Here is a 12040-nt window from a genome sequence, read left to right on the forward strand (position 1 = left end):
GCTGGAGGAGCCCCAGAGGGTTCAGTGCTGTTAGAGGTCCCTCAAGGGCTTCTCAGAACACATCCAGTGTAAAATAAACAGGATCGCATGTCTGTGTCCAAATAAAACATTTAAACATCCTGCTCCAGCAGACGCTTGCAGGTAGACAATACCTGCCTTTACCTGTCAGTCAAACTTGCGTCAGTCAGAAAGCTTTGAAAGATGGTAATTAAAGGCAATTTAAATGAAGCAATAAGGTACAAATTTGTAGATTAAGTTTTAAAGAACACAGAAAAGCATAATAAACAGCCTCGGGGGCCTCATTGCTTTTATAAAAAGGTTAATGCAATAGAAATATCAGGGACAAATTTTCTTTACAACTATTTTTATTATACATATATAATATTAATTTGGCATCCTTATTGTGCATTTTAGGCCAGTCAGCAACCAGGACCCAAACTATCTAGTTTATAATAACTTTGAAGAATTAATTTATAAATAAATCATAAAAAAATGACCAAACTAATGATCCGTATTTAAAAGCATAATCCAAATCAACTTGCAAACTTCTGTACCTACCTTGAATCAAACAAATGTATCCGTTTTGTTAGCACTTAAAAGTATAGATTTAATTTATTTTGCAGTAATAAATAATAACTTACTTCTATTACTTGCATTATCTATTATTAATATATATTATATTATATAATATTATTTATTGTACCCACATACTACAGTTCAAAGTTTGGGGTTGCTAACTTTTTTATGTTTTGAAAGAAGTCTTTTATGCTCACCAAAGATCATGTATCTGATGAAGCACACAGTAAAAACAACAATATTGTAAAATATTATTACAATTTAAAACAACTGTTGTATATTTCATTATATCTTAAAATGTAATTTATTTCTGTGATGCAAAACTGAATTTTCAGCGTCATTACTCCAGTCTTCAGTGTCACATGATCCTTCAGAAATCATTCTAATATGCTGATTTGGCGCTGAACAAACAGCATTATTTGCATAAGCATTTATTTGAAATAGAAATCTTTTGTATAATTTTTGATCAGTTTTATGCATCCTTGCTGAAATATATATTTTAACTCCTACTGACCCCAAACCTTTTAATGGTAGTGTATATTACTTTAAAAGTATTAATCTGAATTAAGGTAATTACTGCTTTCTTTAACAGTAACAGTATTATCAATCTCTTGCTGTTTTTTTCTGTAACACTGCATGTGTTTGTTGGTTTTTACTTCGACATACACTCTCTCAGTCTGCAGAGCATATTTGCAAACCGGAGAAGGGCAGTGGAAAGAAAAGAGATGGCCTTTGACTAAAACCACAAGTCCTTCAAAAAGAAAAAAAAGAAGGGGGGCCTCATTCTATATAAGACCACATATCTATTCTCAGTGCAAGATCGAGAGATTCACACAAGCAACAATATAAACACCACACAACCAAGTGAAAACAGTTCTGTGTGAAAATAAGAAGGAAAAGAGCGGAACAGACAGGTTCAGATGATGACAGTATTTAATGCAGAAAAGCCCATGCTTTAAAAACCAACATAGAACGACACACACTTTCCTTAAAGATGCCAAGGTTACAAAAGTCAACCTCAGAAACAGTTTTACAACAGTAAACCTAGGTCTTAATTACTGTATAAGATTTCTATATTTAAAAATAAAAATATATATTTATATATATTTATTTGGATATTTGACTTTGGATTTCAAGTCCAATAGTACTAAACAATTCAATATTTATTCAATTCTCTCCAACAGTTCCATACAAATGCCAAGAGGATTTTTGACAACACTGTACCTGAGAAAACCCCAAAAAGCGAATTAACACACAGCAAAAGATAACCCCCTTTCAACATTTCTACCAAAATATACTGTATGTAATTCATACATGAATTCACTTATATAAAAATACACTGCAAATCCTCGTCTTACTGTTTGTAAGGTCCACAGTGAATAAGAACAGTTAAAAAACACCTTTCTCTCACAAAAAATATATATTTACACAGATGAGAAAATAGCAGTCCCATACACTTTAAGGTAAAAAGTGAAACCTGACTCTAGAGTGCCTTTCTTGTAATTTCAAGTACTCTCCACTCCCAAAAGTGTGGACTCATCATAAGAACACATTTTGTTCTTGTGCTCTTGTTCATTCGGGTTGTAAACATAGTCTTACATCAATATTTCCTTCACCTTGTTCCTTTTTTGGAAAAAAAAAAAGCAAAAAAAAACAAAAACAATGTCTAATATACAATAAACTTTGATGATAATTCTATAAAATGCCCTGGAATTGTGGAGCACATTCAATATCATGCCTGTATGTGACACCAATTAAAAAAAAACTTAAAATCTAAAATGCATAAAGATATTCATGCTTCACAAGAACAAATAAAATTCTTCAAAATGTTTCAGGCGGTATGTGTGTGAGATTTGTGACATCTTTTGGAAGTGTAAAAAGGCAAAGCTATATTTTAAAGAACAATAAAATGATGTGTTCAAACATTATGAATGCATTTCTATCAGTGCTGTTGTGCCTTTTAAGTCTTTTTCCTCATAACGTTTAAAAGGGCATATTCACAGTTTTTTGGAGTTTTTCTCAAAGCAGAAAAGACAAAAGCGAAGCTTTAAAAAACAATAGGCACAACAAAGTCTGATAGTGATGTAAGGCTCTTTTAACGCTGACATAAAAGCCCAACAAATGTGCAAGGGAGGTTCTGAACGTCATGAAGGCTGCGGATGTACACTTTAAGCCGTATGCATTGATTAAAGCTGGATTTATGGTTGTGCTACAGAATGCTCGATGTAAATATTCATCAACATAAAGAAAAAAAGAAAGAAGGCAAGAGAAACAGGAAAGGAGAATGAACGGCTACGTGAACATTCAAAACAGTCTACATATGACTGATTTCAATGCCCTGAAAACAATGTGAAACAATTCTCTGCATCAAGTATGGGGAAATAGTTCAGGGGCGAAACATTGTCTGATTAATAAACCGCATTTTATCTACTAAAGCTCTTGTGCAGTTCGGGTTAGTGATGAAATCTCGATGGCAATCGTCTAATCGTCATCTATAAAAGTTGTTGTTTTATTCTAAAGACCTGCCTTGTTCTGTTACCAGGCAGAACTTGTTCTGTTTTTTGTCAATTGTCATTGTGCAAAGGTTACTTAAATGATAAAATGTATTAGCTAACCAGAGTCTAACCAAAAATGCATATGCAGTGTATGCAAGTGCATATTTCAGATCTTAGCTCTCAGAAAGCTCAATATAAAACACATACTGTAGGTCCATGTGTGGGCCAAAAAAAACCCACTGAAGACAGTCAGAGGAGTTGGATTTAACGAGGCATTAATAATGAGGCATTTGGTCTGAAGGCTGAATGAAATTCACAGATTTCAATCCAAAGTATAGCAACCCTGTTGTTAAAGCGTGTTAATATAGGTGCAGACTTGTTCCCTGTTGAATCACAGATGACAATATACTAGCTAAACTACACACTGACCTTTGTTAGCTTTATCAATAGCATGGAAATAGCATATTTTCGCCCAAGGCCTCAAGCTAATTGTGCAAAAACAGGTTTATCAAGGCATGTCGCAGTGCTGTTTTCAGCGAAGTGCATAAGAACATGAGATGATAGTATGCGTGAAACAGCAGCAAAACACAGCGTGGAAAACTCTTCTGTCCTTAAGTCTCCCATTAAAATCTACGAGACACGAGGGGTTTGTCATCAACATTTCATTAAAATGTGTCTAAAAGATTTGTGCCACCCTACAGGACTGCTTTTGTGAAACTACAATAGCACCGACATGAGGACATTAGCACGAGTACCGAAGCTTCAGCTCATACGCCCGGAACGGCATCGAAAGGGAGCGAGTGATGAGAATAGACGTTAAAAAGTTACAAAACACTCCATAAAAGACAAAATCATGCCATTCAAACATTAGAAAGGCACTAAGAAGCCACAGCAGCAAGAAGCTATGAATTAAAGTCTTTTTTGTATGCAAAATTAAGTGGTTTAGCTCTCCTGGTTGCTCGGTTTACCTGTAATATTGATCAAGGTCCATAAACAGAATGACAGCATGCATCGAGGTAATACAGATGACAAAAAAAGAGAAAGAACTTCACAACTTTAGATAACACATAGCTGCTCTATAGGAAGGTTCAGTACATATGCAACAATAAACTGTGTCAGGGGTGAAAAAGTTAAAAAGAACTTTAAAACTAAAAACATTCACAACATACTCATCCCCTCACCCAGAACAAAAATCTTCAAACAGCTCCAACATGAAAACTTTCTATTGGACCCAAACCTTCATATATCTGCCGATCGGTGCTCACGTAATGCTTTGGCAGTAAACTGACTGCGAGAGTGCGTGGGATTCTTAACGAAAGGTGTGTTCTCCGCGGACGATGTGTGAGGAGAACTCGTAGCGATCTTTGCTGCAGTGGCCGCAGATGTTGCACTCGAGCGGGTCTCTGTAACCGTGGCAGCCCATGTGGATGGTGTACATGACGTGGTCCAGGAACAGGACACGGCAGTGTTCGCACTGGAACACCCTCAGCTCCTGACCTTCGCGGCTGAAGACGTGGACGCTGTCCCTGGCAGCGACGCGGGCGGCATCGATCGCCCTGCCTTCCTCTGTCCGGCCAAACCCCGGGCTGGTTCTCGTCCTGAGCCCGGCCCCACCGAGCTTGTCCCGGGGGCTGCTCCGTGCTGAATCGGCCGAATCCTGTCCGCTGTTGCACGGGGACTCATCTCGGGCCGATTGAGGATTCTTGGGCCTGACCAAGGAGATCGCGCCATTGGTTGGGTGCGGGAACTCTGGGTTTGGGTGGGGCAGAGACGGAGGCTCGCGACTGCTGGGACGGTCCATGCGGGGCCCAAGCGGGTACATCGGATGGAAGAGCGGGTTCACCATAGGCAGCACTTCGGCCATGGAGAGGGATGGGTGATGGATCACAGGCCTCATGGAGTCGGCGCCCAAGTAGTTGATGGCATTGTTAATGGAGTGGTCCATCATTTGAGCATGCATCACCTCAGCTTCCTTCTCATACTTTAGGCCCATCTCATAGCTCAGCTCAGGGTATGAATAGCGAACCATTTTCTCACCTTAACAGACAATGCAATAAAAGATACATTAGGAACAGCCCCAAAGTACTTTCCATTATGATAAAAAAAATTCAAAATAGAATAACCTTGCAATTTACTGTACAAATTGCTTTTAAAGTACTGTTACTAGGGTTTTGTTGCATTAATGATGGAAAGCCCCGTTTTGAGACCGAAGTGAGAAAATTTAACCCCTGCATAATATGGATGCGGTAAACTGCTCTGGCGTAGTCAGTAAAAGCAATGGCAAAGTTACAGGTGTGCAAAAACCACAGAATGAAAAAAAACAACTCCTACTCAAACTTTTTCTCTCTCTCTTTCACTTTAATACTTAGTTTGATTTCCACAGATATTGTCATTACAACGCATGTAATGAGTTTCATTTCAAATAATGTTTAATGTTTCTGATAAAGTTGCTACTGTGCATATATTTTATCTCTTTTAAGAGATCTTCCATGACAAATTAACTCTTTATTTTCTGAAATGTAGTTCTGCTCTCTGTTCCTTCATGTGGAAACTCAGCGTTGACTAAACGGTTGCATGTGGTATTTTAGCTCCAAAAGCTGCATGTTACTCACTAACCACCGGCAATCCAGTTTAACCAGGCGCTAAATGCTCTGTAATGTGCTGTATTTAAATAAGCCATTGTCTTTATTTGTAAGACTTTCTGAATTAGACCTATTACAGCTTGTGCCTAATTCACAAAACCCAGCCCTATTTGCCTGACATTACTGTTGCTCCTACAAAAAGTAAATGGTACTCTTTTTTGTGTACATTTGTAATGATTATTGTGGAAATAATTTATGAAATGATGATTAAGCAATGAAAAAGTAATAATCAGATATATGCACTTGAGACAAGCTTTCTTTTTAGCATTTTTGGACCCAACTCAGAGGCCCATTTTGGCCGTGAATGTGCCATTACCTGATTTAAAACAACGCAGACAGCACATACATTTTGCACTATGCACATACAGGGTATGTTTTGCAATGTTTCTTGAGCCATGTGACCTGCCTGCGTTTGTTAGCACCACTAGAACTTTGAAGATCAGTGTGTTGCATACAGTAGATTCAACCACATTTACTGCTGAGGTGACACTTACCCACAAACTTCTGTGGCGTGGTGCTCTTCCGTTTACCCACATTCCCCTGCAGTCTTTCAATTACAGGAGGCCGGTCGAAAGCCGCCATCCCAGTGGCCTCCAGCTGCCTCTGATTCTTTGGTACCTCCCCTGGGAAAACGATAAAATGATTCAGCATATCAACAAAGCTGGTCCATAATACCTGGAGAAAACTATTCGTTATCATTCCCACGAATTGCAAAGTTTTGCAGCCAGGTTGTTTTGAGCCACAAATTCTCTGGAACTGTCAAGACTATTCTGATTTTACCTAGAATGATTAGTTTGAGTGAGTTTAAATGGAGAAAGAAAGTTCTTGCTTCTTGGTGGTGTGTTTCGGACCAAACTACCAGTAGAGGCTAACCATGCTAACCAGAAAAACCCCTTGGTGTCAACGAAATGTACCCCATAAAGGTTTAAACAGGGTACCCCCAGGATCCTCCAAATGAAATTCAAGGCTTTTTAAGACCTTTTTAATACCATTTCAAATGAAATTCAATGCCAACTTCGTACCCATTCCGACAGAAGTATGAGGGGAAAATGTCAAATCTGTATAAATTTCGAACCCTAGAAAATAATTATGTACAAGTAGGCTACTTGAATTAAATAAAACATTGTATTTAAATGATCAGTTATATTTAATACATACGCAACAGCGTAACACACATTTGATTTGTAATAAACAAATAAATTTGAACTTGGTGTTGAACACTACAGCCTTCGCAGCTCTTGGTTGCAATAGGCCTCGCGGTCATTTCCTGGCACAGGCTTGACCCAAACGTAATTCGGATTCCTTGGCCACAGCGGATTAAACCGACACTTTCCCATTTTATATAATATTACGAAATATGAAATATCCCATTATATAATATTGTGAAATATTATTGTAATTTAAAATAATTGTTTTCTATTATCTATTTTAATATACTTTAAAATGTAATTAATTCCTGTGAAGCAAAGCAGTATTTTCAGTGTCACATGATCCTTTAGAAATCACTCTAATATGCTGATTTTTAATCAATGTTGGAAACAGTTGTACTGCTTTTTTATTTATTTTTTTATACTGTATTTTTTGGGACCTGTGATTCTTTTTTAAAGATACTTTAAAAAAAGTTTAAAGAAAGTTAAACTTTATTCAGCAAGGATGTGTTAAATGGATAAAACTGATAGTAAAGACTTCTATTGTTAGAAAATATTTATATTTAGAATAAATGCTGTTCTTTTAAACTTTTTATTAATCAAAGAATCAAAGAAAAAAGAAACACAGGTTCCAAATAAATATGAAGCAGCACAAGTTTCAGCACTGATAATAAATCAGCATATTAGAATGATTTCTGAAGGATCATGGGACACTGAAGATGGAGTAATGATGCTGAAATACAGCTTTGATCACAGGAATAAATGCTATTTTAAAGTATAGGTATTAAAATAGGAAACCAATATTAGAAATTGCAATATTTCACTATATCACAGTTTTATCTGTATTTTTGAAATGAATACAGCCTTGATGAGCAAGAGACTCAAAGTCAAACACCTGATAAATAATTGACCTTGTTTTTGAGTCTATAATATAGCCCTAACATAATATATTATCAAAACAAACTATTTAAACTGATAGAATAGATTAGATAGTTAGATAGAATTAAGCAAAACTTAAGCTGAGATCTGTAAGTTAAATATAAAAAACGTGAACATATGAATTCTCCAATAGCTGCCTAAACATCGTTATGAAGTACAGTTTGTACAATACTCTTGTGTGTGACTACATGTTTCAGAGTTTTGTTACCCATCCTCCGTTATTTCCAGCACTTAATCAAGCCACTCTTCTTTAATGAGGACGTTTTATTTCACATGTCATTGTGTTTGTGTTGTCTCTGGTGTTGAGCACACCGCAACCATTGAAGTATTCGGTTTCTACAGCGACTCATTTGGTGCACATCGTGCTCTTTCTGTGAAACCAGTTCTAACTCTGTCGTGACATCAGCTCTATAGCGGTTTGCCCGAGCCTTGCTATTCTTTCCCTTTTACTGGCGGCATTCAATCAAATGTGCGGCCGCGGTGGAAGAAGAGCGCGGTCGCGCGTGCGCTCAGCTTAGAGAGAACACTGCGTGGGAGCCCTGTATTTAAGGTAGCCCGTCGGGCAGGGCAGTGATACATTTTGGTAGCCCGACTGGAAAACGCAATAGCCCCGGGACGTCGGGCTAGCGATTTTGCTAGCCCTGCACAGTGTGCGCACGCTTTCGTGCTTTCTGCTATGACGTGGAGCGTGAGGTGCACTCAACGTTACGCTGCATGAATTTATAATTAGCCTACATTAGTAACAGTTAATTTTGTTACGGTATGAACTTAATCCTAGGAGAGGAAAAAAAAAAAGACCTTTGCAACGAAATCCAAGACTTTGTATACCAAATTCAAGGCTATTAAGGCCTTAATTTGAGATTATCAAATTTAAGACTTTTTCAATGCTTTTAAGACCCCGCGGGTACCCTGTTTAAAGCAGCCATTAGATGTTGGTAATTCATATTTATTTTGTTTCCAAGAAACATACTAGCTTGTGGAACACCATTGTGTCATCCAACACTGTAACCATTTCACAATAACACTAGATAACACAGGGGCTAACCATGCTAACCAACAAAACCTTGACCACTTGGTGTAAACAAAATGTACCCCACAAATGTTACATGTAGCAATTCTATGTTAGCAATTAATATTATTTTGTTTCCAAGAAATAGACCAGCTTGTGGAACACTTATTGTTTTCACAATAAGTCAGCATAACACTAGATCAATGAGGTGGAAAAACGTCATCTTAGATTCTCAATGAAGTCATGAGCCACTCACCTGGATAAGGGCCAGGATTGGAGGTGGAGTCCATGCCGACGCTCTGCAAGTAATTATGACACCGTTCTTTGTGCTCCTCCAATGACGCGCGCTGCTTGTAGCTCCGCCCACAGTAGTTACACTTGTGTGGTTTGCCCACTAAAAAGACATCAAAGAGTAACAAAATAAGTATTAAGATGTAAAATAACTCATTCAGACTGCTCACACAAATGAGTTTCGGTCTCCAACTGAGTAAGTGAGAAAATGGGCACAGCCAGATTTTCACGATGATGCAACCACTACAACACATTGAGGGGGTTTGCTCCATAGAATTACGTACTATAGTAGTAGTATTTGATGTTGTTTTATCGTCATCGATCTGTGATTGGCGCCACGAGTGATGACTTGGAAAGTCTCTTTGAACAATAAACAGAAACGAAGTGAGTGTTTCTCCTCAGCCGGATAAGGTGTGAAGTGATTCACAGTCAGTTCCACTAAGATTAGGTCAGTGCAAGGGCGATAATGCGGGACAGAACCTCCCAAAGAAAGATGCAAAAGGAACAAGAACCTTGTCCTTCCGTCGTGGGCAGAGGAGAGTAGGAGGAGGACGATGCTTAGCCTCCAGAAACAGATGTGAGTTTTCCAATAGCTAATGGAATGATTCGTTCATTGATTCATTCCGAGCTTCATTCATCAATTGGTTGAGTCATTCATTTATCTGTCATGTTTTTCTCATTCACTCATCGCTATCAAATCGGAACATAGCCCACAATTACGTCTGCTCTGTTCTGTTATGTCAGCTAAAAACCTAATTGAATTTGCGACAGGGGCTGCTTTCAACTCTGTGGTCAATCCTCTGGTAAAAGGGACTTTCAAAATTATTCATAAAGAGCGCGGCAGTGAAACAAAACAGCCTAGTGAATTGAGTCACGCTGTATGAACGCAGTTAACCAGTCTCTTACTGCACGTGAGAACATAATAAAAATTCACACCTGTTACTAGCAAGCCTGTGGGATTACCTGTAAAGTGTGCCAATTGTAAAAATACCCCCTACACTTTTCGGTAACCCTCTTCAAAGCGCCATAGTGCTTTCAGTCTGAAGCAAACAGTGAAAGTGAGAGCTACTGACTGAGACACTGTGAAGTGACCTTTCGCATGTAGAACGCATGTCAAACAACGGAGGCCCTGTCACTTCTGTGGGAAAGGATGGATTACAGCAACAGAAAAAATAGCTTTGGTTCGCCTGGAAGACAATGTATCATACATTAGATCACTGACATTTCAGATTGATTGGGTTGAATTTTTTTATAGTGTAACTAAGCTCAAATAAAATAAAACAAATTGTATATATATATATATATATATATATATATATATATATATATATATATAATTTTTTATTTATTTATTTTATGTAAAAATATATAATCAAATTAATATAAATAAACAAATTATATATATATATATATATATAAACATGAATAATATAAAAATAATATATCCACTGTATTTTATTCATAAACAAAAATATTAAAAATTTTAAATATTAAATATTATATTGCATAAATATTAAATAAATATATTTTAAATATTATAAATTATTTTAAAATATTATAAAATAAAATAGTCTTTTTTTATTCATAGAAAAAACAAATATATATATATATATTAGTTTTACAATAACAGTATATAATATTACTTAACAAAATTCATATAATAAATTTTCTTCATACACAAATGATTAACAATTTATAATATTAGAATATATAATATTGGAATAAATATCTAAAAATAAAATATCTAAAAAAAATTAAAATACATATAAAATATAAATATATATGCTTATATGTCGTTCACATGAACTGTCACACCATATCAACTGTGAAGAATGACTAAATTTGCTTATTATTACTACATTTAAATAGTCTTTCATAAACGTGGTCTTAATGTCATTGTGTAAATGTCAGGTAATCAAGGGATCTAGGGCAGACATCTATACGTCAATAGTTTTGGGGTCTTTTTATGTCAGTGGGTGACTGTATTGGAAACAGTTTCACCTGATGAGACAGCTCTGAAAGTGACATTTTTTGTCACACTTTCAATATTTCTAATAAACCCGAGGCTTTAAAAATGTAGGTGGGTGCATGACAGCACATGAGAAATGGTTTGGAGCAGACATACAGAGGATATAGTGCATCCACACTGACAAATCTACACTATAAATGAAAAAAGAAAAAAAAAGAAAAAGAGAACTGAATTGTTTGGTTCAATGAACTGTCAAAAACACCTGCAAACTGCAAAAGTCTGGGACAGGCATCCATGCTAATATGCAACGAAGAGAACGTACAAACTCGTACGGTGCGAAAGAAATGCAACAAGCTGCTTCATCGATTAATAGCAGCTGTTCAAAGCCCTACGAGTTCCTGTAGCGAAGTTTGGATGAATCAGAAAAAAAATTCCCTGTCTAAGCACTTATTCAAATGCAAATTCATGCACATAGTGCTGCATTAAGGCCCTCTAAACCGCATCCATTCGGGTTGAAAACAGGAAACAGTGAGATGAGGATGACATTTCATTTCAAGTAAATGCCTATCAATTGTAGAGCATCAGCAAAAGTGCTCGACTTACTCAACTGGTAGTTAAACACGTACCCAGCTTAAAGCATCCTCTCCCTGTATCAAACGTTGGCCACTCACCTCACGTTTCTTATTTTACTAAACTGCCAAAAACAGCCAAAGCAACCCAAGGCAAATTCACTAGCATTATGACACACGCCTATAACTGTGGTGCAACATATGCTGTTTCAGTTTCATATTTTAGAGCACGTTTGTGGTCTGCGTGCATGCATATGGATTCCAGCGACAGCCGTTTGTCAACGATCGGATTGCCAATGTTTTGCACGATTTTACTCCCTCTTAACTTAAATTTCCTGGGCTGTTTGCCACCAATCCTCCTGTTGCCAAGGGCCAGAGAGGAAAGGGCCTTTCATGTGGCCC

At 37.0% G+C, this 12040-nt stretch overlaps 1 protein-coding gene across 4 annotated transcripts in view; it reads right to left on the bottom strand.

The window, feature by feature from the left end:
• Positions 1–1689: 1689 nt before the first annotated feature.
• LOC306877162 (zinc finger protein Helios-like) overlaps positions 1690–12040 on the bottom strand; it is a 28065-nt gene continuing 17714 nt past the window's right edge. For all 4 annotated transcript variants that reach the window (XM_079428724.1, XM_079428726.1, XM_079428725.1 and 1 more), the window contains 3 exons: positions 9066–9203; positions 6208–6336; positions 1690–5108 (listed from right to left, as the gene is read on the bottom strand). In XM_079428724.1, coding sequence (XP_079284850.1) covers positions 4381–5108; positions 6208–6336; positions 9066–9203 — 995 coding nt within the window. In that variant the 3' untranslated portion in view covers positions 1690–4380. The remainder of the gene's footprint in view (positions 5109–6207; positions 6337–9065; positions 9204–12040) is intronic.

This window comes from Barbus barbus, assembly GCF_936440315.1.
Source record: "Barbus barbus genome assembly, chromosome: 11".
NCBI lineage: Eukaryota > Metazoa > Chordata > Actinopteri > Cypriniformes > Cyprinidae > Barbus > Barbus barbus.